This window comes from Sapajus apella, unplaced genomic scaffold, assembly GCF_009761245.1.
Source record: "Sapajus apella isolate SASKATOON/1434 unplaced genomic scaffold, GSC_monkey_1.0 scaffold18, whole genome shotgun sequence".
NCBI lineage: Eukaryota > Metazoa > Chordata > Mammalia > Primates > Cebidae > Sapajus > Sapajus apella.
The window spans coordinates 25,222,531-25,250,051 of NW_022436958.1; the positions used below are offsets into that span (position 1 = coordinate 25,222,531).

A 27,521-nucleotide genomic window follows, 5' to 3' on the forward strand; every position below is an offset into this window, starting at 1 on the left:
TTGATTAGCATTTAGAGGCTTCCCAATTTTGTGCTGTTACAAATTCTGTTGCTATAATCGCCATTGCACTTACATTTTTGTGCTCTCATTCCTTAGGCTATTTTTATAGTATATCTTCTCAAGATTAAGAATCTTTAAAATTATTATAGCTCTATTTACAGTCAGGCTTAAGAAACATTCTTTCATTAAATTTAAGAGCATTTTAATAGGCTAATTCCTACATTCTACAACTATAAACACTAAAGAGAAAAATAATTCAATGGAACAAATGTTTAGTGATAGTAGCTACATGGCTACCTGACATTTATTATATTTCTCTTGTTTGAGTCACCTTTGAAATTATTCTTTTATTTACCATAAGAGTAGCTTCAAAGGTGACTCAAACAAGAGAAATATGTTTGAGTTTTGAAATAGCCATCCAACATAGAAAGGTAACTTTAGTGGCCTGAAAAATGCCTTTTAAAAAAAATTGTACTTTAGTTTCTGGGGTACAGGTGCAGATCATGCAGGATTGTTGCATAGGTACATAAATGACAAGGTAGTTTGTTGCCTCTATCTCCCCTGTCACCTATATCTGGCATTTCTCCCCATGTTATCTCTCCCCAATCTCCCCACTCCCCACTGTCCCTCCCCTAACACCCCCAACAGACAGTTTTAATGATTCACAACATAGTTTAAGGACATATTAAGTTCAAATCTTGCCAATATATTTATTAGGTATGATGGGATAATATGAAAGTGAATCATACATATGCTTTGCCTTAAGGATCTTAATAATTGTAACTGAAAGACAAGATTAAGCCTAAAAGACAGTGAAAATATTTCAGAGTAGTCAGGAAGTTAAAGTTACAGGGAGAAAAAAAAATGTGGCACATATACACCATGGAATACTATGCAGCCATAAAAAATGATGAGTTTGTGTCCTTTGTAGAGACATGGATGAACCTAGAAACCATCATTTTCAGCAAACTGACACAAGAATAAAAAACCAAACACCGCATGTTTTCACTCATAGGCGGGTCATGAAAAATGAGAATTCTTGGGCAGAGAGAAGGGAAAACACTCACAGGGCTAGGTCGCCGGGGGGAGGTGGAGAGGAGGGGAGGGGAAGACTGCAGGGGGAGGGGAGGATGGGAAAGGCTAACACCAGGAGAAATGCCTGATATAAGTGACAGGATTGGGGGGGGAATGGAGACAGCAAACTACGGTGGCATGTATATACCTATGCATCAATTCTGCAGGATGTGGGACATGCACACGTAACCCAGAGCCCAAATACAATTAAAAAAAAAAAAAAAAAAAAAAAGAGCTATGAGAAAGGGAGTTAAAACCAAAAGCATGTAATTAAGGGAGGTTTCATGGAAGATGTTCTTTGTTAAATTTTAATGGATAAATAGGATTTAAAACCATGGAGATGAAGGAGAGAGGCCTGCATTCTAATAACAGGAACGTTTATTAAGTACTTGCTATTTCCTGGATTTGAGGCACTTTATGAATTAAGCACTTATAATTTTAGTTCATCTAATTTTTCCAAAAACACTATGTAGATAGAAACTGTTATTATCTACACTATACTGACAGGGAAACTGAGGTCCACAGAAATTTTGTAACTGGTAAAATGTCCCAGGGTTATTAAATGGCAGCACTAAGAGCTGAACCGAGATCAGATGTAATAGCATGAACAAAGCTAGAGGCCTTAAAACATGGAATGATTATTGGGAATGGTGAGCCATTGGGTTTAGGCAGAGTATCTGACAAATAAAAGTGAGTAGTGGTTGATGACATTGGAAAGATCTGTCAGAATCAGTTATGGAGATTATCAAATACTAGATGAGGAAACCTGTAGAGAGTTTTATCTAGTGATGGTGGTTTTGGACAGGTTGAAAATAAGACTTAAAAGGGATTATTGGATTTTGTAACTAGGCAGTCATTTGTATAGCCATCACATTTATTCAGTAATTTCTGTAGGCTAGGATTCTGAGGCAAATGTTGCCAATGTTGAAAATAATGAGGATAGAGAAATGGCCATTGGATGTGGAAAAGGGAAGGAACTGATCATCCTCCGTTATGCACTTTCTCTTCTACAGTTAGCTTATCAACTTTTTAAATGATCCATTGGCTCTTCTCTTAGTAGTGAAGATGATAATAATAATAAAAATATCATGTATTGAACTTATATATGCTAGACTATGTTGATTGCCTTATATATACTGTCTTTTTAACTTTCAAAATAACTTTATGAGGTAAAAACAGTATTAACTGTATTTTACAGATGAGAAAACTGAAGGCTGGAAGCTCAAGCAACTTGCTCATGGTTACTAATTGGTGAATCCAAGATTTAGTTAGTATTTGACTCCAAAGGCATTGGAATCTAAAACCTGCGTTGTAGCACTGAATTTTTATAGCATGTTTTGCTCTACTAGCTCTGTAGTGTCTACACTCTTATCCTCAGATCTTGGAAACTACGGCACAACCATGTATTTTGTGTCTGATTCAGTTTAATTATTTTATAATTTTATTTTATACAGTTCTTTATTTTTTATACTATCACAAGTCAGTCTTTTTAAGAATGATAGTAGCAAACATATATTCAGCAATTACTCTATGACAGGCAGTGCGCTACCTGCTTCACATGTAATAATGACATTTAATCCCTGCACAACAATCCCTCTAAGGTTATCATCATTTTACATTTGAGAAAACTGAGACAGAAAGCATATATACAGAGCCCAAGGTCAAAACCAGTTTTTGAAATTAGTAGTCTGTCTCCATAGCCTGTGTTTTTAACCACGACATATGAGTCCTTTTGAAAAATAAAGGATGAGTTTTGAGAATTTTTAGTTTTTTCTTTTAGGTGTTTTTTGCTCTTAACAATCATATTTATTTATGATCTGTGAACCTGCCTATGTTAGAATTTAAAAAGACAAAACTTGTCTTTAGCTTTCATAACTATCACTTTAAGTACAATTGTAGTGTTGCCAAAATTGCATTTTTTCACTGCACACTGATTTTATTATTTATTTATTATTCATTTCTTGCTTTATTCTTTAATTTATTATTATTTATTTTTATTAAAAATTTTAAAATAATTTCAATTGATATATAATAGTTGTACATATTTTGGAATATATTTGATATTTTGATCAAAGCACACAACTGTAATGATCACATCAGGGTAATTGGGATATCCGTCACCTCAAACATTTCTTTTCATTGAGAACATTTCAATCCTTCTCTTCTAGTTAGGTTGAAATATGCAGTAAGTTATGGTTGACTATAATCTCCCTACTATAACAGTGAATAATAGAACTTATTCCTTCTATCTATTTTGTACCCATTAACCAACTTCTGTTTATCCCCCTACCTTTTACCCTTCCTAGCTTCTCATAACCACCATTCTATTCTCTACCCCCATAAGATCCACATTTTTAGCTCCCACATATGAACATGAAATCATCAGAGATATGCACATCAAAACCACAATGAGATATCATCTCTCACCCCATTTAAAATGGCTTTACCAAAAGACAAAAAATAATGGACGCTGGCCAGGATGCAGAGAAAGGGTAATGCTTGTACACTGTAAGTAGAAACACAAGTAGTGCAGCCACTATGGAAAATAGTGTGGAAATTTCTCAAAATAGAACTACCATATGACCCAATTCCACTGCTGAGCATATATCTAAAAGAAAAGAAATCAGTATATTGAAGAGATATCTGAATTCCCATGTTTATTGTAGCATTTCACAATAGCCAAGACATGGAATCAACCTAAGTGTCCAACCACAGATGAATGGATGAAGAAAATGTAGTATACATACACAATGGAATATTATTTATGAAATCTTGTCATTTGCAACAACATGGATGAAACTGGAGGTCATTATGTTAAGTGAAATAAGCCAAGATTGCATTTTAATGCTAGCTAAGTTTATCAGAAAATTTCACTTAAGAATCATTATTTCATTGGGTTTTTGAAACAATGAAAACTTTTAAAGATTAAATACATGGCAAATTTTTATTTATATTTTCCTATCATTTACTTAGCACTGGAGTGCTTGGAGAGGATAAGTTAACACATCAAGGAAATATTGTATTTTGGAGACTTATTGGTGGCTCATTGGTCCTCCCAAGTGATTCCTTGGCTGAAGATATATCTGGTAGTCATTTGAAAGGTTTCTTAAGGCTACAAAAACCTGTCTTTCTTTTTCAATGAGTAAAATAGCTTGCTCTGGGAAAATGACTCCTTCTTTATAGGTCCACTCATTCTATACATGTCACAGAGAAAAAATAAAGTCTATGTCTACATTTATTATTGCGTTGGTTTTCAATTAGTCTGCTTTGCCATCTTTTAGTAACTTCTATTCGAAGAGTTGTTTTGCTTTACAGTCCTAGGTATGTTCCCTATGGATCAGCAGTGTATCTTTGTCTATAAGCACAGAAACAAGGAAGCTGTATTTATCCTAAGTTTTTGTTGTTACTATTAGAAAACCTACAAAGGTAACTCTATTTGGTTTAATTATCCTTAATTTAAACCTTTGTGTTAATGTACACCTACCTTTCCTTTTCCATTTTCATACTAACTTTTTGAAAGTATTATTCTACATAGAGACTGTGTGATAACACAGTTTTGGCAAGACAAAGAGGAAACAAGATATTTCTATTGGATGATATAAATAGATACAACCCTTCTGGAGGAAAAATTAGTAGTTTTTACCCAAAGCCTCAAAAACATTTATATCCTTTGATCCAGTAAGTTTACTTATTAGGGTTTATTCTAAGAAAACAGAAGATATATGTAAGGCTTTGTACACAGAGATGTTATTACACTATTATTTATAATATTGGAAAATGGAAAAAACTGAAAAGTGTAAGAATAGGAGATTGATTCAATGAAGTATGGTACCTCTATTTGATAGAATACCAGTTAGCCATTAAATATTATATTGTAGAAAAGTACTTATTGATGTAAGGAAATGTTCATAATATAATACTTGGTAAGGATGAATAGTTTACTATCATTTTAGGCATATATTATTTAAAATACTAAAAGTAAAATCAATAATGGTTATCTCTGTATAATGAAATTTTATGAGTGATTCTCCCCATCTTTTTGATCTTTATGTTTTCTTCTGTCTGTATAGACATGAAGTACTTTTGTAACTGGTATAAAAAGTTAGCCAAATACAAAGTCAGTATTACCTAGAAAATTATTGCATCTCTTATTTTCCTCTATTGTGTGATCTACTATACAGTTTTACTGATGATGATGAAATTAGAAAAAAAATGAATCTATTAATAACTGGAGTAAAAAAAGAAACGGTGTATTATTAAAGTTTGCTACTATCATTTGCATATTGAAAAGGTACCATATCTTTACCATTTTAGACAGGCAAAGGTGTTTTATTAGAGGCACGAACACTTCATCTAAACTTCAACTGAACTGATCCTTTGTGTTGTGGCACCCTACAACATCTACTTCAACAGCCAGCGCTGATTATTTGCCATAATAATTACGATTTCAATAGCAATGGTCAGCCTCCGTCTATAAGGTGTTCTTTCCTAATAGCTTTGCTGTGCACTATAGATATGTATGCCCCCGAATTCGACCATATTCCTTGTAAATGTGAAAATATGATAGTTTCATCACTTCTCAAAAAAAGAGAAGTAGGTACTCTGCAGTATTCCCATTGCTTTCCATTGTCCTGCCGTTAGTGAAAATCGCTTAAGATTAACTCTAACTAGCAATGATTAGTTGGACAAATGGTGTCACAAAGTTATGCCATACAGTTTTTTCCATTTTTTTTCATATAGCGCTAAGATTGTTGTGAGAGTTAATTTGTCAAAAACAGTCTGTACCAGCTTTATCTCAGTATAAATAAAGTGTGAAAGTAAATAATCAATCACACACACATAATAAATAATACAAAGGCACATAAGGAATGATTTTTTTTTAAGTTTAGATAGTCGATGAAAGTAGATTTGAATATTTTCATGAAATTAGACTAGAAATGTAGTACATTAGAAAAACTGAAATCTGAAGCAAAAATTTAGTGAAAAGAGGAAGCATATGAGAAACAGTGGTATTTGTTGAACTATTGAAATACTCCAAAAAACTAGTTCCTATTTTTATGAAAAACATGAAGTCTACAGTTATATATTTAAAAGATGAGTCATATTGGGAGCCATCTTTAAAAAGTCAGATATTTGGTCTATTTTTTTTTTTGGCGTTTGTTTTACATAGTTGAAATTGTACCCCCAAAATATATTGGGATATTGTTTTCCATTTAGTATGCTATTATGGTATATATTTTCCTTTGTCATTAACGTCTTCTGATCATAATATTCAATGGTTACATGGCATTACACTTTTGGCATTCCATAATTTAACTAATCTTTATCTTATTATTTTTAATTTTTTATTTTTATTTATTTATTTATTTATTTTGAGAAGGAGTTTTACTCTGTCACCCAGGGTGGAGTGCAATGGCATGATCTCAGCTCATTGCAACCTCCACCTCCCAGGTTCAACTGATTCCCCTGTCTCAGCCTCCTGAGTGGCTGGGATTACAGGCATGTGCCACCACACCTGGGTAATTTTCTTTCTTTTTTTTTTTTTTTTTTTGTATTTTTAGTAGAGACAGGGTTTCATCATGTTAGTGAGGCTGATCTCAAACTCCTAACCTCAGGTGATCTGCCTGCCTCAGCCTCCCAAAATGCTGGGATTACACGCATGAGCCACTGCGCTCAGCCTTCTTCTAAATATAGCACTAAACAGCTTTGAGCAAAAATCCTAATCTGCACTATTGCCTTTAGACAGGAAATACTAAGGCAAACAATAGAACATTTTTAAGACTCAACACGTTTTGCCAAGTTATTTTGAGAAGTTGAACTAATTTACACTTTTTAAAGCAGTAGTATGTAAAACAAATGAATTGTAGTTACTGAGGTATTCTTTGAAGCACGTTGCTTTTGAATACAAATAAAAGGTAAATGTTTTATGATAATATAGAAATTTAATATAGAAAACTTGTGATTCTTATAGTTTCTTTTTACTGTTTCTCAACCTAAAAAATATTAAAATGGATGTTATTTGAATTACTAAGATATGTGTGTTTATACAAAAATATAATTAAAAACAGTGATTTATATTGGGGAAAATCAGGAAACAGGAATTCTGAATTCTGACCTTGGCTCTGCTACTAACTGATCTTGGATATGTTTCCTAACTTCTCTAGAATTTAGTTTTTCCCATCTGTAAAATTAGTGTATTGCTAAACAAGCAGTAATTATAGTAAAGAAGTTCTTCCTCTTTTTAAGATGCTGATCATTTATCATTTGAAATGTTCTTATGTGCAGCAAGTCATTAAATAAATAAAGTTACCCTCAGTGTGTGCTTTTTACTCTGCCATGGTGTGAATGTTTTTGCACCTCCAAAGTTTATATGTTGAAAATGTAATCACCAATACAAGGGCATTAGTTGAGACATTTGGGAGGTGATTAGACCATGAGGGCAGAGCCCTCATAAATGGAGTTAGTGCCCTTATAAAAGAGGCCTTAGAGAGTTGCCTTTCCCCCTTTTCTGCCATATGAGGTTATAGTGAGACTTCTCAGGCTCAAGAGCTGTGAGAAATAAATATTTGTTGTTGTTATGCTATCCAGACTGTGGTATTTTGCTATAGCAGCCCAAATGGACTAAGATACTATCTTTTGGCTCTCTCTTCATTCAGTCCAAGGGTGGTATTCTGCTAGGTTTTGGCTATTCATATTTCTTTTATCAAATATTTGTTAAGGCTAGGGAATGTCTAGAGTTATTCTGCTTTACTATTATGACTATACCTTAGTAACACTGGTATGAGTAGCATACTGTATGAATAAATAATTTGTTTCAGAGCAATGGTTTCCTAAAAACTAGGTATCTTATAGTTTTTAGCAATTCGTCATGTTAAATTACTATTAAGAGGGTCAAGTAATAGATTTTAAATAATTTTTTGGTTTAAATAGATCTTATCAACTAGATAATAGAGAGATTAAGAGCTGCCTTGCACTGAGGTTTCATGTTTTTATTGCAAAGATCAATTGTGTTTGCAAGAAAACACTGAAGAAAATAAGATTACATATACTAACTGATAACATCCAGAGAATGATAAAAATATCAATGTTTATATTCATGCTATGACAAAATACCTGAAGGAAAAGTTCAATTTTTTATTTTTTATTATTGATTCATTTAATAACTTTGATATATAATAGTAGAGGTGGTTAGGAATGAACCTTGCTTGACATTTCTCTTTCCCTCATTTCTCACATTCAATCTCCAAATTCTATCTTTTTTTCACAAAGATGTGTATCTGGAATCTATTCATTTTTCTTCATTCCTACTGCCACTTCTTTAGTTCAGGCCATCCATCATCCCCTGATTGAAGTTATGTAACATCCTCCTAATTTGTCTCCCTTCCTCTGGTTTTGTTTTACTCGATTGTCTATAGAGTAGCTAGGATAATTTAAACCTGATTATGTTGATGGTTTCTCATTTCCCTAAGGGTAAAGCTCACACTTTAAATGGCTCCTGAGGCTTACCATGCCTGGCCCCCGCTTTCATCTCTCCCCTCTGTTCTTACATGTTACCGTCTGTCCATGCTATATTTACCATTCCTTGACAGTGACTAGGTCAGGATCTTCTGTTTTAACAGTACTTCCCTAGGGAAATCCTTTCAGATCCCTAGATTGGGTATGATGCCTTGCTGTTGCTTTCTTATCAACTTTTAATTCTTCAGTTATAACAAAATATACTTGCTGGATTTATCTGCTTTCTGTGATAGCAGGTTTTGTGTTGTTTGTTACAGAGTCCCTAGCACCTATATAGTACCTGACTCATAGAAGGTGTTCAATATTTTCTACAGGAAAGAATGAATATAGAAAGAGAGATAGTACAGCTCAGGAAGGCTTTATTGAGAAGATAGATCTTAAAGGATGAGTATCTATTTTGATTATAATAAGAGGGTAAATATTACATAGATAGAAATATTTGTTTACATGTGATTTTTCATTCAGTTATGTTGTCACATACATACAGCCAAACTACCAAGCTCTGTGTCTCGAAACTGTGCAGGTAGAGGCAGTAGTTGATCTAAAGGGATAATTTGGATCAGCCCAGTTTCTTAAGACTCACTGTGACTAGTCTCCATCAAATGTTGTAAGTGGGAGTAGGGAAACTATTCACAGGTAGATAAATAAAGTGTTCACAGAGTCACGAATTCAGGCCATTCATAATTTGAAGGCTATTTCAAGGTAATACGTTGTACTTGGTGTCTTAATTTTGAATGTAGTTGAATTGACTATAATCTTAGTTTTTTTTTTTTTTTTGATTTGTGTTTTCTTTATCTCTAAAACACAACATTTTGTCACATGGTAAAGAGAAAGCATTTCCAATTATAATTTTTGAGATATTGATTTTCTATTATGAAAACACTTTATCAATCTTAAAGATTCCTGATTCTGCTATGTTGTGATAAAAGAAAACATTACTCAAACTTTGATAAATAAAACACAGTGAAAATTCATAATAAAAATGCCAGTAACTTAATAGGTTTCAGTACTAGACTTAACCATGCAGTCTTAGAATTTGATAATAGCACACTATCTTCTGCATGTTAACTGTTTAGAAGAAGATACTAAATAAAAATATAAAATGTATGTTGGTATGAAGAATCTGAAACATAAATGAAATTCCTGAAAATTAAAAGGTGAATATATATTTAACTATTTACTATTGTACACAATTATCAAAGATTGCCAAAATAAAAATCCTTTTTAGGCACTCATCATTTTGCTGGCTTGGATAAGTGATGATACCCAGAGTTTGGAGGAATGTTTCCTTTAAGAAGTATAATTTTGCTTGGTAAATCATAAAGTTTAAAGCTTAGTCACGTATAGCGAAAGCTGCCTAATAATTAAGAGTTGACATTTTAACATGGTATTTGGAACAGACACATTGGATACTTAATTAAATGGAGAACTGCTTATTTTTAAAGGACTGAAAAAATTTGACTATACTTGGCAAATGAAATCTTCATAGTAGCAGAAATGGGAAATCTGAAGGATGTGGCTCATGATCTGTTTGGATGATGCAGAATTGCTCTAAGCAGTAAGCTTTCTGTTTTCAGACAGCATTAGCAGCATCAGCAAATACAACTGTGTCAGTCTCTCTTAGTATGGGGTGTTTGTAACTGCACAGGGGAGACGATAAACAGTATATGTGATTTGATATCTTGATGATGGCTTAAACAGATACTGATGGACAGATCTGCTGTTTGATATTTTTTTCAATAGCCCTGAAGATGCTGAGACATAGAGATGGCTGTGATTATCTTTTGTAAGACAGGAAATGCAGTCTTTAGGGGTTTCTGGAAATAGAAAGGTCATGCAGTCTGGAACCTGTGAGCCTTTTCAATCTCTAAGTCATCAGGTATGACCTCATGAATTATGATGATACTATCAGAATGTAGGGTGCTTGCTTTTTCTAGTTCTTACTCATTGAAAATGTTCATTAATGTAATTGTTTACTGTCAGACTTTCCTTAGGATATTTGAACAAGTAAGATTTACAGCAGCTAAACAATATGATTATTAGAAATGTGTGTCTATGTGTGTGCCTGTGTGTGTCTATGTGTTTGAATTTGTGTTTAATTTAGCTTCTTGTGGGGTAGAGGGGGCTAAAGCAAGGGATTCTTTGAATGTGATTAAAAGCAAGGTTTGAGGCACTTCAGATTTTTCCAGATTAAGCCTGAGTAGAGTCAATATTTATATTTTACTTCAAGTGATAAAAATAGTATAAATTGATCAAACTGATAAGGATACATCAGAGCTAGCTGCTTATAGATAGTGATATATTACAATATTTTTATTATTTGGAATTTCTTAAGCATAGAAACTGATGCTGCTACCATTGTAGTGTACTACATAGCAATGAAAGTTTGATGAATAGAATCATCTTTATCAGCATCTGACCTATAAACTAATTTCCTGAAATTTATGTTGCATTATCTGAACTGTTTTAAAAACATTTGATTAATCATTTCTCAGATCTATTGAAATACTGATGCTCTTGGTGCTTTTAAGGTAGATATACACTAACACATTGTTCATAGATGAAAGCAGACTATAAATCTGTTTTTCACAAAGAAAGCTTGTGATATTTAAGCGTATTGAAGATTTTTTGACCCAGAAAGCTTCGTCCTTTGCTTACTTTCATTTTCAAACTGAAAATACTTGACTATATTAAACATGCAAATGATTTGGATTTTATGTCCATTTTGTCCCGAAACCCTGCCATTTACTTTAGACTATTTTCACCCATCAAGTTATATATAATACATTTAACTTTGATTTGTTATAGCATATCCTCAGAATTATATACTTGAGTAAGAAACTACCTATATTTGACATTCAGATTTTGAAGGATATATATTTCATTTTTTAAAATAGTGTGCATACTTCTGCATCAGTGTTAGAGAACTTTTCAGGTACTCCATATTAAATGATCAAAAAGAGAGACATGTTGCAGCAGTTGTCAACAGAAAGATGGTTTTGTCTTCATGATTCTATAGCCTGGTTGTAATTTAATGCCTCATCAGGGTTAAATGACATAGATTTAAAAAATGGATATATTTAAGGAAGTCTGAAACAATGAATTGATTCAGTTAAGGGTTAAGTTTCTCCTTTTTAATTAAAAACATATTCTGCCTACTGATATTGACTATAATTTATATGTTATTCAGGCTACTTAGCCAGCTTATATTCTTATTAGTAGGGAAGATTGCCATATTCTTAAGCTTGATTAATTTTGAAATGATTTGAATATACCTTTTAGTTGCAACAAAACCTGTCTAATCTGTTAGAATTTATTTCCAGTATTTGCATGTATTAGTCATTATGAGTACATTCTGTTTCTTGGCATTGCTTTGGGATTCTTCTTGGTATTGGCTTCACAGCATTCTGCTATTTTTCACTGTATTCCTGACCTTTCAAGAAAACCAGACTGTAAAGATTTTTTGTTACTTTCCTAGTGGCACTTAAATGAGGATCTCTCAATAATTTTGTAAGGTGGAAAAATTACTATTTTAAAATTGTCATTTCTGTCACAAATCAGAGAAATTTTCTCTATTACTATTTCAAAATATACTACATTAAAAAGTAAAGACTGGTTAGAATGTTGGTTAAATGCAATGTTAACCTTTCTGCATGGCAAGATAATCTTGACCTTTAGAATGGTAAAACTGATTGTAAACTTGCCCAGTAATGATTGGCCATGTTCCTTACAAAGGTTGCCTTCGTTTCTACTATTTTACATGCATTTCATTAAACGTCATAAAGGTTTTTAAAGGTAAGCTGTTTATAAACAACTATTTGAGTAATTCTTCAATTCAGTAAGCATCGTAAAGGCTGATCATTGCATGATACTGTATATATTTGGTGTTATGAGTAATGCAGAAAAGAAAAAGTCATTTCCTGCTTTCAAGGAGATTAGAAAACCTATACAATAAGTTGTGTTTATATTTTGAATTGACTTTTAATAGGTAGTATGCTACAGTCAGTTTCAACTTAATCTATAAGCTGATGAATCTTAGAATGAGTTACATGTAACCTTTTTTTCCTCATGTAAATTCCTTGATATTAGATAAATGAAGGTTTAGGTTTAAACTGTATAATTATGCATCCCATAACTTTAGTGAAAATTGCTTTAAAGACTTTTAGAGTGTATAATTCCTTGTATAGGGCTTTATAAACTGTGCGTAATTCCTTGTATAGGGTTTTATACAACAAGCAAAGTAAAATAGCTTTGCGTGTTATGTAAGCTATCATTGTCAGCATGAGACTGAAGGTGGACCTAGTGTGCTGGCAGGGGGCAGAAGTATCAGCTCAAAATAGAGACGTGACCAATCTTGTCTAATTCCAGGCTCAGTATGGGTAATTAAGTCTTACAGAAGGGGTTTTGACTTCATAGGAATAAAACTTGGAAATAAAGAGTAGCAAGTGTGGAAGTGTCTGATACTGACTAGGTCATTTTGAGAGTCCTTTGAATAAAATGGAGGAATAGGACTTACCTCAGGCTCTGAGAAAGCAGATTGGGACCAACTAATGTGGAAGTGGATTTAAGCTGCTGCTTTGTGAACAGTCAGGCCTTCCTTTCTTCTCTTTCATTCCAATATGCTTGCTGACAGTTGCAGGAAGGTGGGTAGGGCAGTTGCAAAGCCCTTGTTTCCCCAGAATCCCAAAATGGGACACGCTGCCTGATAGTGGCTCCAAAGTGCCCATTACCTTGTGTTAGAGCAATAGAAAGTTGATTTGCAAATTCTTCTGGTTTGTAATGGCTAGCTGCAGTAAGGGGCTAGTGCGATGGTTCAGTGTCTAGACTGCCACGTTCTCTGGGTTCAAATCTTAGCTATACTACTTACCAGCTGTATGATCTTGGCTTGTTTCCTGATACGTAATATAGGGATAATAGTGGCACCTACTTCAAAGAGTTGTGGTAAACATTAAGTGAGTTAATGTATATGAAACACTTATAAGAGTACTTGACGTATAGCAAACATATTATTGTCAACATCCTTTGTCCACAGACTTTGTTATAGACATTCTAAGAGGTTGGATGGGTTACTGGCAAGATAACAGTCATCATGCAGTTTAGTTATGTTCCCTCTCCCTCATTCTCTTTATCAAATAAGAAACATATGCTACACTGAAATATAATTATAAAAATGCAAACAAAGAACAACATGCTATATCCAATTCAATTCTAACACTTACTGACAATAAGAATTATGACTTGATGAAAGATTTTGTGTTTAAACTTTGCATCTGCCTACTAGGCTGATTCAAACTCTTAGAATTCTATGTGTGTAGATTCTTTGCTACTCTGTAGTATACCACCTACTTTTTTCATGACTGAAAGATTACTAGAATTTGGGGAAAATTTAACAGCAACTTAAGGTCTTTCTTGGCTATTTTTTAATACTAAAATTAAGGGGTAAAAATAAAGACTTAAAGAAAATAATGGGGCAAATTTGCATAGCACAGATTTAATGATAGTCATCAAAAATGTACAGAACAAAAAATTTTACTGAAAGTTGAACACAATGTGTTTTCAATAATTTTATTTCTTGGCATTTTTATTCCAGATGGAATACTAAAATAAAATATATCATAAATAGAATACTATATATAGAAATAGAACAATTCAAGTTCCCATTTGATAGAGCATAATATTTTGAATTGCTGGTCATTATTTAATGTAAAAGCATGTATCTGCTTAAAATTATCACTAAACTTCAAAGTACAAATGAGTAATATGATATTTGGATTAAATTTACATGCTTAAATATGGCATTTTGTTACATCTCTGAATTTCACTTCTCTTCTCTGAAGAAATTTCCTCAGTGTGCTGCTGTTCCCCCAAATTGGCACAGGGTCAGTTGAATCTCAGAATAATGCAATTTTTAAAAACAAATATACAAAACCTTACAATGTTCTAGGAAGAACTTACTGGGCAAGGATATAAAATTCTGCAGGTCTCTGCCTTCACTAGGTTACAGGTAATGGGTTATAACTACAAAATACAAGTAACTATAGCAGAACATGGAAAGTAGTGAATGCCATGAGGTAGATCTTGAAGACTGCCTCAGATAGAGAAAGGGTCATTTCAGGCAGACGAAGCAACATAATTAAAGGTAGAGAGGCAGAAAGCAAATAATAGAATAGTTCATTTTGGCTATAGCCTAGTGGGATAATTTAGACTTATCACAGGAAAGGTTTGTTGAGACCAGATAAGTGTAGAATCTTGAATGCTAGATTATGATTTCTAAACTAAGAACATTTGTTTGGCAATGTTCTTATTCCTGGAAAAAACAAAATAAAAAACAAAAGAGCAGTACCTATATTTTGAAGTCATTTTCAGAGCTCTAACCCTCTTGAGACTTTGAGAATGAAAATTAAATTCCTGAGTAGATTTAGTAGTTAGTAGACAAGGTAGGGGGTAGAAACAAACTGAAGGATTTTAATAAAATTTTCTATCAAAATTGCACATGAGAACATTTCTCAGTCTATCCACAAGCACTCAAAAGTCCTAGATTTCAGATCCTAAGAGACCTCCTGCTTGTCCCTGATGTAAACTCCATTTTATTGGTACATAATCTGATTTAGCTTTGGCTTTGTTTTTGACATTTCCTAGAGCAAGGACAATCTAGTGGGATCATTTTAATACAATGAATACTCATGTTACTGTGGTGAATAGTTGGATAAAAAGGACTTTGTCTTAGGGAAAATTGGAAATTAAAATTGCTATTTTGAATCACTGAAGTCACTGAATATTTTACCTTTGTTCTTTGTTCATTTAAAAATGATAAAGTAAACCATGTTTGCAAATACTTTTAATATCACCTTCTTCTACTCCATACAGCAGAGGCATTTTAGTATTGCCTGAAATTAGTAAAAAAGCTGGATACTGTCCAAGAGCAGATTTCATTTAGATGTGACAGCTGGGATGTGACTTTTGGTATCAGATGCAGGAAGACGTCATTTGTACATGGTAATTTTGAAAAAATTGGAACCTATTACCCTCACTTAATAGAAATCATCCATAAAAAGTATGTCAGAAGTAAAACTCCTGGAATTCTACATGGAGAGTTAAAATAAAACCAGACACAGGTGCTCATCTGACTCTATTTTTAGAACAATGGGAGACTCATATAACTGAGAATACTCTGTTTCTTCCTGTAGAAATCTGCATTATTTGAAAGCCGTATTTTCTAGAAGTTCTTGTGAAGTCATACTTATTAATCTTTGTGACTTCACATTGCCTAGGAAAGAGCCATACACCTGGTAGGAACCCAACAAATTTTTAATACTTGTTTCAGAATCATAGTCCCATTTCTGAAAGAAAACTTGGATATCACTGGGCTTTGAGTTGCTCTAAAATATTTAAACATTTACACACAGGTTGCTTTCTCAAAAAGCAGATAAAAGTCATTTAGAGGAAAATGACCCTTTCTTTACCCCAAGACTTAAAAAAATGGCACTACAGGAAGATTAATAATAATAAGTTAAAGGATAATTCAATATTTCTTCCTGAGACTCCTCTTTCTAAAAGGCAACAGAGACTGGTTCAAATGAACTATATTATGATGTGAGGCATGTAAATGTATACTATTATCCCTACTCATTTTTTTTTCCTTAAATTCAACTTAATCTCAGAAGAATTAGTTGAGGCTACTGTATAATATGGAGTAAAGCTGTATACCACAGTGGCAAGGAGCTAAGGTTCTAGAGCTGGAATCTTGTGTTAGGATCCCACATCTTCTACTCTACTGGCAATTTTTATTTTAGGGAAGTTACTTAATCTCTCTTTTCTTCAGTGTTTTCATCTGTGAAATGAGGACACTGATATGCTACTCTCTAGAGTTGTAATGAAAATCAATTAAATTAATGAATTAATATTTCAAACAGTGCCTAGAATGTTTGATACAGTGCCTAGCTTAACAAACATTGGCTATTATAATTATTCCCACTGAACTAGGTAAAAGCCAGAAGTATATATATATATGTATTTGTGTGTATTCATACATATATACACACACACATAATATACCTCCTATGTATACACAATTTTAGTATGTATGTGTGTCTATACATACATATACATTCTACCTTAAGTATATATAGTATACTGAAAAAGAAATTCAGTAGCTTTCCCAAGATCAAAATTGCTGGCAAAGAATAGGATAATTTGGGTTTCAAACTAGAAAGTTAGCTCTACAGCTGTTGCTCTTAACTACTGTTTCATACTGTTTAGAGTATAAACACTTGAATTATATCACTGTGTATAAATTAGCATATTCTAAATGCCAAATTGAGACTAAAGATATGAAGTAAACTGAAACTACTGTGAAAGACTTAATGGAAGAATTGTGACTTTTAAGTTCTGGGGTACATGCATAGGATATGCAGGTTTGTTACATAGATAAATGTGTGCCAAGGTGGTTTGCAGCACCTTTCAACCCATCACCTAGGTATTAAGCCCAGCATGCATTAGCCATATTTCCTGATGCTCTTCCTGCCCTCACACAACCCGCAACAGACCCCAGTGTGTGTTTTTCCCCTCCCAGTGTCCATGTGTTCTCATCATTCAGCTCCCAGTGAGAATATGCAATATTTGGTTTTCTGTTACTACATTAGTTGGGAAAGGATAATGGCTTCCAGCTCCATCCATATCCCTGTAAAGGACATGATCTCGTTCCTTTCTATGGCCACATAGTACTTCAGGGTGTATATGTACCACATTTTCTTTATCCAGTCTATCATTGATGGGCATTTGGTTGATTCCATGTCTTTGCTATTGTGAATAGTGCTGCAATGAATATATGCATGCATGTATCTTTATAATAGAATGATTTATATTCCTGTGGGTATATGTCATGCAATGGGATTGCTGGGTCAAATGGTATTTGTGGTTCTAGGTCTTTGAGGAATCGCCACACTGTCTTCCACAAAGTTTGAACTAATTTACATTCTCACCAAAAGTGTAAAAGTGTTCCTGTTTGTAGTCTCACCAGCATCTGTTTTTTTCTTGACTTTTTAATAATCACCATTCTGATTGGCGTGAGATGGTATCTTATTGTGGTTTTAATTTGCATTTCTTAAATGATCAGTAATGTTGAACTTATTTTAAATATGTTTTTTTTGGCTGCATAAATATCTTCTTTTGAGAAGTGTCTTTTCATGTCTTTTGTACACTTTATAACGGGGTTGTTTGTTTTTCTCTTGTAAATTTAAGTTCCTTGTAGAGTCTGGATACTAGACCTTTGTCAGATGGATGGATTGCAGAATTTTTCTGTCATTCTGTACATTGTCTGTTTTCTCTGATGATAGTTTCTTTTGCTGTATAGAAGCTCTTTAGTTTAATTAGATCTCATTTGTCAATTTTTGCTTTTGTTGCAATTGCTTTTGATATTTTTGTCATGAAACCTTTGCCCATGCCTATGTCCTTAATGGCATTGCCTAGATTTTCTTCTAGGGTTTTTTATAGTTTTGGGTTTTATATTTAAGTCTTTAATCAATCTTGAGCTGATTTTTGTATAAACTGTAAGGAAAAGGTTCATTTTCAATTTTCTGCACCATTTATTAAATAGGAAATCCTTTCCTCTTTGCTTGTTTTTGTTAGGTTTGTTGAAGATCAGAAGGTTGTAGATGTGTGGTCTTATTTCTGAATCCTCTATTATGTACCATTGGTCTATGTGTCTGTTTTTGTACCAATATCATGCTGTTTTGGTTACTGTAGATTTGTAGTATAGTTTGAAGTTGGGTAGGGTGATGTCACCAGCTTTGTTCTTTTTGCTTAGGATTGTATTGGCTATATGGGCTCTTTTTTGGTTCCTTATGAATTTTAAAATAGTTTTTTTCAGATTCTGTGAAGAATGTCAATAGTTTAATAAGAGTATTGTTTAATCTATAAATTACCTTGGGCAATATGGTCATTTTCATGATGTTGATTGTTCTTATACATGAGCATGGATTGTTTTTCCATTTGTTTGATTCCTGTCTGATTTTCTTGAGTGGTGGTTTGCAGTTTTCCTTGAAGAGGTCCTTCACTTTCCTTGTTAGCTGTATTCCTAGGTATTTTATTCTCTTTGTAGCAATTATGAATGGGAGTTCATTCATGGCTTGGCTCTCTGCTTGTCTGTTGTTGGTGTATAGAATGCTTGTGATGTTTGCATGTTGATTTTGTATCCTGAGATTTTGCTGAAGTTGTGTACCTGCTTAAGAAGCTTTTGGACTGATACAATGGGGTTTTCTAGGTATAGGATCATGTCATGTGCAAATAAAGACAATCTGACTTCCTCTCTTTCTATCTTAATACACTTTATTTCTTTCTCTTGACTGATTGCCCTGGCCAGAACTTCCAATACTATTTTAAAGGTAGTGGTGAGACAGTGTCCTTGTCTTGTGCCAGTTTTAAAGGGGAATGCTTCCAGCTTTTGCCCATTCAGTATGATATTGGCTGTGGGTTTTTCATAAATTGCTTTTATTATTTTGAGATATGTTCCTTCAAACCCAGTTTATTGGGAGTTTTTAACATAAAGGCATGTTGAATTTTATCAAAGTCCTTTTCTGCATCTATTGAGATAATCATGTGGTTTTTGTCTTTTTTCTGTTCATGTGATGAATTATGTTTATTGATTTGGATACATTGAACCACCCTTGCATCCCAGGGATGAAGCCAACTTGATTGTGGTGGATGAGCTTTTTGATGTGCTGCTGGATTCAGTTTGCCAGCATTTTATTGAAGATTTTTGCATTGATATTCATCAGGGATATTGGCCTGAAGGTTTATTTGTTGTATCTCCTTCAGGTTTTCATGTCAGGATGATGCTGGCATCATAAAATGGATTAGAGATGAGTCCTTCCTTTCCAATTGTTTGGAATAGTTTCAGAAGAAATGGTACCAACTCTTCTTTGTACCTCTGGTAGAATTCAGCTGTAAATTTGTCTGGTCCTGGGCTTTTTTGGTTGGTAGGCTATTAATTACTGCCTCAATTTCAGAACTTGTTATTGGTCTCTTCATGGAATCAACTTCTTTCTGGTTCAGTCTTGGGAGGATGTACATACCCAGGAATGTATCCATTTTTCCTGAATTTTCTAGTTTTTTTTGCATAGAGGTGTTTATAGTATTCTTTGATGGTTGTTTGTATTTCTGTGGTGTCAGTGGTGATATCCCCTTTATCATATTTACTGGGTCTATTTGAATCTTACTTCTTTTCTTCTTTATTAGTCTAGCTAGTGGTCTGTTTTATTAATTGTTTCAAAAAACCACCACCTGGATTCATTGATTTTTTTGAAGGGGGTGTGTGTGTGTGTGTGTGTGTGTGTGTGCGCGTGTGTTTGTGTGTGTGTGTGTATCTTCATCAGTTCTGCTCTGATCTTTATTTCTTGTATTCTGCTAGCTTTGGGGTTTGTTTGCTCGTGGTTCTCTGTAAATAGTTCTTTTAGTTGTGTTGTTAGGATGTAGATTTGATCTATTTCTAGCTTTTTGATGGAAGCATTTAGTGCTGTAAATTTTCCTCTTAACACTGCTTTAGCTGTGTCTCAGACATTCTGGTATGTTCTCTTTGTTCTTATTAGTTTCAAAGAACTTCTTGACTTCTGTCTTAATTTCATTATTCACCCAGAAGTCATTCAGAAGTGGGTTGTTCAATTTCTATGTAGTTGTATGATTGAGTGAGTTTCTTTATCTTGAGTTTTAATTTGATTGTGCTGTGGTCTAAGAGACTGTTTGTTGTGATTACAGTTATTTTGCATTTGCTGAGGAATGTTTTATTTCCACTTAGGTGATCAGTTTTAGAGTAAGCACCTTATAGCACTGAGAAGAATGTATATTCTGTTGTTTTAGGGTGGAAAGTTCTGTAGATAACTATCAAGTTCATTTGATCCAGAGCTGAGTTCAAGTCCTGAATATGATTGTTGATTTTCTGCCTTGATGATCTGTCTAATTTGATGTCAGGACATTAATATGTCCCACTGTTATTGTGTGGAAGTCTATGTCTCTTTGTAGGTCTCCAAGAATGTGAATCTGGGTGCTCCTGTATTTGGGGCATATATAGTCAGGAGAGTTATCTCCTCTTGTTGAATTGAACTTTTTACCATAATGTAATGCCCTTCTTTGTCTTTTTTGATCTTTGTTGGTTTAAATTCTATCTTGTCAGAAACTAGGATTTCAACCCCTGATTTTTTCTGCTTTCCATTTGCTTGGTAAATTTTCCTCCATCCCTTTATTTTGAGCCTATGTGTATCTTTGCATGTGATATGGGTCTCTTGAATACAGCACACCAATGGGTCTTGACTCTTTATCCAGCTTGCCATTCTGTGTCTTTCGATTTGAGAATTCAGCCCATTTAATTTAAGGATATTATTGTTATGTGTGAATTTGATCCTGTCATCATGATGCTAGCTGGTTATTTTGTAGAATTGTTAGTGTAGTTGCATCATAGTGTCACTGGTCTGTGTACTTCAGTGTGTTTTTCTAGTGGCTGGTAATGGTTTTTCCTTTCCATATTTAGTACATTTTTTCAGGAGCTCTTACAAGGTAGACAGGACCAGTGGTGACAAATTCCTACAGTATTTGTGTGTCTGAAAAGGATTCTATTTCTCCTTCACTTATGAAGCTTGGTTTAGCCAGATATGAAATTCTTGGTTAGAAATTCTTTTCTTTAAGAATGTTGAATATTTGTCCCCAATCACTGATGGCTTATAGGGTTTTCACTGAGACGTTTGCTGTTAGCCTGATGGACTTCCCTTTGTAGGTGACCTGACCTTTCTCTTTCACTCCCTTAACATTTTTTCCTTCATTTTGACTGTGGAGAAGCTGATGACTGTCTTGGGATTGATCTTCTCATGGAGTATCTTATTGGGGTTTTCTGGATTTCCTGAATTTGAATGTTGACCTGTCTTGCTAGGTTGAGGAAGTTCCCTTGGATGATATCCTGAAGTATGTTTTCCAATTTGGTTCCATTCTTTCCATTGCTTTCAGGTACCCCAATCAATCATAGATTTGGTCTTTTTACATAATCCTACAGTTCTTGGAGGTTTTGTTTGTTCCTTTTCCTTCTTCTTTCTGTAATCTTGTCTGAATACCTTATTTCAGCAAGATAGTCTTCAAGCTCTGAGATTCTTTTCTCCACTTGGTCTATTCAGCTATTGATACTTGTGGTTGCATTGTGAAGCTATCGTGTTGTGCTTTTCACCTCCATCAGGTCATTTATGTTCCTCTCTAAACTGGTTATTCTGATTGAGAGCTCCTGTCATGTTTTATCATGGTTCTTCACTTCTTTGCATTGGATCATTGGGTTAGAACATAATCCTTTAACTTGGTGAGATTTGTTATTACTCACCTTCTGAACCCTACTTTAGTCAGTTCATCCATCTCAGCCTCATTCCAGTTCTATCCCCTTGCTGGAGAGGAAATGTGATCATTTGGAGAAGAGAAACATTCGGGCTTTTGAGTTTTCAGCATGTTTGCATTGGTTCCTTCTCATCTTAGTGAGCTTATCTACCTTTGACCTTTGGGGCTCTAAACTTTTGATGGGGTTTTTGTGGGCTGCAGCGATGGTGGCTGTCCCTTCTCCCAAGTTCATCTTAGGCACTCTCCACCTGCTGCTGGTGGTTACAACCTGAGTCTGCTGAAAGTGCACAGCTCCATGCTTGGGTCCCAAGGCACTGGTGGCATGGGCTCATGGGAGGATCTCCTGATCTGCAGGTTGCACAGATCCATGAGAAAAGCACGGTTTCTGAGGCAGAGTAGTACAATCACTCACCTCTTTCGTTGGCTGGGGGTGGGAGCTTCCCTTGCTCTGTGCAGCTCACCAGTGGGCTGTCGCTCCACCCTCCTTTTCCTGGCTCTCTGTGGGTCACGCCAACTGCTCAGTCAATACCAATGAGAGAACCTGGATATCTCAGTTAAAGGTGCAGGATTCACTCGTTTTAGTTCTTCATGACTTGACTTTCATTGGTTTCATTGTACTTCCTTCTGGTTTCCTTACAGTAGAAATAATATCTGTAACATCATTAGCACAGTTCCTGCCATAGCTTCTCAATAAATTGCAGTTATTATTATCATAATCTTTCTGATAATTTTGTCTGAATCTTCCTCAATGTGTGCAACCTACTGTTTGGAAAAAATGAATCTGATCAATATCCATGATTTAAATTTGTTGTTCTTAATAGTGACTATGTATCAGATTCAGATGTGTCAGTTTTTAACATTGAATCCCCAAACTTATTTCAGAAGCACTAAATAAAATCTGTGGAGATAGAACCCAGGCTTGAATATTTTCAGAAAGCATTCCAAGTGAATATAATTAGCAGACAAGATTGAGAATTGTTGCTTTTCAGGCTGATTACTTCCATATCTATAGCTGAAACGTATACCTTAACCTCTGTCTAGTATTGGAGACATTGCATTCTGGTAGACATCTCTGCTCATTCATCCTATAAACATCTCAAACTTGGTATGTATCAAACTAAATATACTATATTCTCTTCAAAATGTTTTTATCTTTGATAGCATGACAACCTGACAATCATCCTCAGCTTCTTTATCCCAACCTCAGAACCAATTAATCAGTAAGTTAGGTAGATTTTTTTATCTGAAGGAGTTCGAAATCTGCCCGTTCTTTTCTTTCTCTTCACCTGGACTATTATAATCACTTCTTACCTCGTCTTTTTCTTCCCCTCAACCATCCAAAAACCAGTTCACTCACCACTCAGCTGCCAGAGTACTCTTTCTAAAATGTAAACCAGGATCAGGGGTTTGCCTACTTAAACTCATTGAAAGGGTTATCATTACCTTCAAGATAATTTTTAGAGTTATTTTCATTGCATAAATGCACTTAAAGCTTATTAGTCATCTCTTGCCACTTCCTAAATATGCCCTTCAATCACTTCATCTATACTAAGATATTGGTAATTTCCTTACACGTTTATTCACCACTTATTCATTTGCTAAACGAGCACTTTGTGAACTCTTATTGTTTCTTAAATTCTGGGGGAGCGGTGTAAACAAGATAGATAAAATCTATAGTGAAGCATGTTGTAGGAATCTGAAACAGGCAATTTACCAAATCGGGGATTGTCAAGAAAAGCTTCTCTGAAGTAGTGATTTTTAAACAGTCATCTTTAGTTAAATTTAGTCTTAAATTCTACTGTTTAGATAGGAAGGGGCAAACTCTCTCAAGCCTCTTAAAGTGTGGTCCCTTGTATCTATAATGCCATTGCCCCCTCATTTATGTTTGTTTCTGTCTTGCTCACTTTTTCTTATTCCTTAGGATTTATTTACATTCAGCATCAACTCTTTTTTAAACATCCCCTTATCCCTGCAGAGTGAATTAATTGTTTTCTTCAAATGTACTTCTGTATTCCAGGATTTGCCTTAATTGAAGCACCATATATGCTTTTTTATCGTCATTGATTTTATTCTTTCTTAACTACAAACTGTTTAACGGCAAAGGCATTAAACAGGCATCTTTTATTTCTTTAATGCCATAACTTACATGGTGCTTGGCACATAGTTACTGCTTACTACATTTTTTGTTGAATAAGAAAATGAAGAAATAAAATGTTCATGAGCAAATATGACCTAAATCACTTTGAACACTCATAGGAATTCATATTAGCTAAGGCGTATAAGTATGGTTGAACCAGACTCTGGAGTGCTTTAAAGTAAAAATGAGGGATTTTAGATTTTATGCTTAACTAATACATTACCTTTGTAATGTAGCACGTTGGCTAGAAGCAGTGACTTGTCTTTAAACTGTTTCCACCTCTTGTAGCTGAGTGTTCCTGGGAAACTTTCTTCGCCTCTTTAAGTCTCAGAATACTCATCTGTTTTAAAGATTTTTAATGAGATAATGTATGCAACGTTTTAGCATTGTTCCTGGCACATTGTAAGCCTTATGATGAATGTTAGTTATTACTATAATTATGTGCAACACTGATAAAAATATGACAGCTAAGGAACTAACAGTTTCAGAATGTAGAGTTAGAATTATTCAATGATTAGCCATTCAGATGACAGTCAGAAAAATAAAATTTTAGTTCTAGTTGTAGCTGTGCTATTGGCTTGACTATATTTAATTTTCTCCTACAAAAAATTATGGTAAAAATACTAGATTTATGCTTTTCTCACCAGGGTAGTGTACTTATGTAAGATGTCTAAAGAAAAAAAACTCAGTCAAATTAAAAAAAATGGGGATTTATAATCTTTGAAGTCAGTTTTCCTAATGTATTGGCTTACTTGATACTGCCATGCTTTTGCCAAAGTTGTGCCATTGGTCTGGAATCCCTATTCACCCTGATCCTGTTTGTCCTTTAATTGTTGGTTTTAGCATAAAGTGGGATTAGGCACTCATTTATATATCCCTTAGAATACTAAGCCTACTTCTGGCATAACGTTTACCATGTATTACATTTAAAAGTACACACACTTTCATGTCTTCTCTCTTAGAAAGTAAAATCCTAGAAAGCAAGGGTGTCTTTTAATTCAGTATTCTTACTACCTAGTATAGATTCTGGCACATGTTAAATGATTAGCAAATATCTTCTATTAATGGTGATTCAATAGATTATATTTTATAGATTTAAATATATTTAAAAATGCTTTAGGGCAACAAAAAGAAAATTTCTGAAGCTCATTGAGGGGTTGTTTACTGTGAAGTGGAGATTAGAAAAATAACAATTATAATGAATAATAGTAGCAGAGTAACTGTTAGAACAGAATATTAAATATCAAATAATAGTGATAAAAATAAGTATATTTTGGCTATTTGCTCTGAAAAGATAAAAAAATTAAAAATGAAGTAAAATGAGGAGACTTTAGCTAAAACTAGCAAATACAACATACACAGCTACTTTTTCTGTCTCCAAAAGTCCTGTTAAAAAGACAACTAAGGGCATTTTTTAACACTGTTCCTCTCTCCCAAAACTAAATGAACGTGAGGAGAATATGAGGGAAAAAAACCTGACAAAATTTTGTGAGCAGAAAGACAGAATGAAAATGATGAGTGTCTTGGCCCACTGAGAAAACAGAATTATAAATTGGCAGTGGCAAAAACTGGAATCCAATCCAATTTACAGCGACACATCCTGAAAAGTCACCGGGTACCTCTGTAAGAGAGAATTGGCCAAGTGTGGTGACTCACACCTGTGGTCCCAGCAATTTGAGAGGCCGAGACAGGCAGATCACTTGAAGTCAGGAGTTGGAGACTAGCTTGGCCAACATGGTGAAACCCCAACTCTACTAAAAACACAAAATTTAACCAGGTGTAGTAGCACATGCCTGTAATACCAGCTACTCGGGAAGCTGAGGCCTGAGGATAGATTGAACTTGGGAGGTGGGGGCTGCAGTGAGCTGAGACTGTGCCACTGCTCTCTGTCCTGGGTGACAGAGCAAGACTCTCAAAAAACACACAAACAAAAAGAGACTCAAGTTGTTAAATAAAGAGTATTGGCTTAAAAGTTAATCACATTTCCAGATACTCTTTCTCTTCACTTCAGATACCCATGCAACTCTCCCACCCCAACTCCAGCAGAATACTGGAATTTTATTCTATGGAGAATGTTATTCAAAGTTTCTTTGGACTAGGTAACCATGGTACAGGTACAGTGAAGAATGTAAAACACTATCTTTGTTTTTCTTTTTTTTAAATTGTACTTTAGGTTCCGGGGTACATTCACAGATCATGCAGTGTTGCATAGGTACATACATGGCAAGGTGGCTTGCTGCCTCCCTCTTTATCTTAAGAACAGATGGATTCAGTGAGAAAGCTGCAACATCAACTCCATTTCTTCATTTTGTTCCTAGAGGGTGGCAGCCAGGCCACCTTCTCTGTGGAATCTAATCAACTTAAACTTCAGTCTCTCTTTGCTCCCTAGAGGTTGGGGAATTGGAGCTGAAAGTCCCAACACTAGAATTCTGCTTTGTTTTTTCCAGTGGCCAGCCTCCATCCTGAAGCTACCTAGGGGCTGCCAGCCATCAGTCAGCTAATTAGCATACAAAAAGATTCACGATTTTGGAGATTCTGAGGATTTTTGGAGTTGTATGCAAGAGACAAAGACCAAATATATTTTTTACCCTGTCACAATCCACTCCCTGGTCTTCAAACACAGATCCCTTACAGTAAAAGAATGTACAACTCAAAAGAACTGACACATTGCTGGATTCTCATTCAGTCACTAATAATTAGAATATAGAATAGAATAGAATAGAAAATATTTTATGAGACATACTCATAAAATATGATACTGCATGATACTGCATTCAAGTTTGCAGGCTACCATTGATCTTGTCACATCCCAAAAGTAGGAGTGGTCTCTGTAAACACATAGCTTCACCCTTTCAGTCATCTTTTATGCTCTGCTTCCCTTTTAAATATAAGTACCAGTTTCAGATAGTTTCTTTGTTCACACATGTGAGCATACACTTTTAAAAACAGCCAGGTCACATCTTGAATGCTTTGGTGCTTAGAAATTTCTTCACCACATACCCTAAATCAGCTCTCTCTCAAGTTCAAAGTTTCACAGATCTGTAGGGCAGGGGGAAAATGCTGTACATCTGTTTGCTAAAGCATAGAATGAGTGATCTTTACTCCAGTTCCCAATAAGTTCTTCATTTACATCTGAGACAACCTCAGCCTGGACTTCACTGTCCATATCACTACGAGCATTTTGGTCAAAACCATTGAACAAGTCTCTAGGAGGTTCCAAACTTTCTTACATTTTCATATCTTCTTCTGAGCCCTCAAAACTGTTCTGTCTATTGCCCAGTTGCAAAGTTGCTTCCACATTTTCAGATGTCTTTATAGCAGTGCTGGTACCATTAGTCCAATGTCACACTGCTATAAAGAATTTCCTGAAACCGGGTAATTTATGAACAAAAGAGGTTTAATTGACTCACAGTTCTGCAGGCTTAACAGGAAG

The 27,521-nt window shown here is 34.5% G+C and overlaps 1 protein-coding gene across 20 annotated transcripts in view; it reads left to right on the forward strand.

The window, feature by feature from the left end:
* SLC4A10 (solute carrier family 4 member 10) overlaps nucleotides 1–27,521 on the forward strand; it is a 350,715-nt gene that overhangs the window by 68,878 nt on the left and 254,316 nt on the right. For 6 of the 20 annotated variants that reach the window (XM_032286540.1, XM_032286535.1, XM_032286544.1 and 3 more), the window contains exon 2: nucleotides 10,333–10,468. The exons of 8 other annotated variants lie outside the window; for them this stretch is intronic. In XM_032286540.1, coding sequence (XP_032142431.1) covers nucleotides 10,388–10,468 — 81 coding nt within the window. In that variant the 5' untranslated portion in view covers nucleotides 10,333–10,387. Of the gene's footprint in view, nucleotides 1–10,105; nucleotides 10,469–27,521 lie in introns of those variants that run through there. 6 more of the 20 variants (XM_032286549.1, XM_032286545.1, XM_032286533.1 and 3 more) reach the window with 5 other exon arrangements.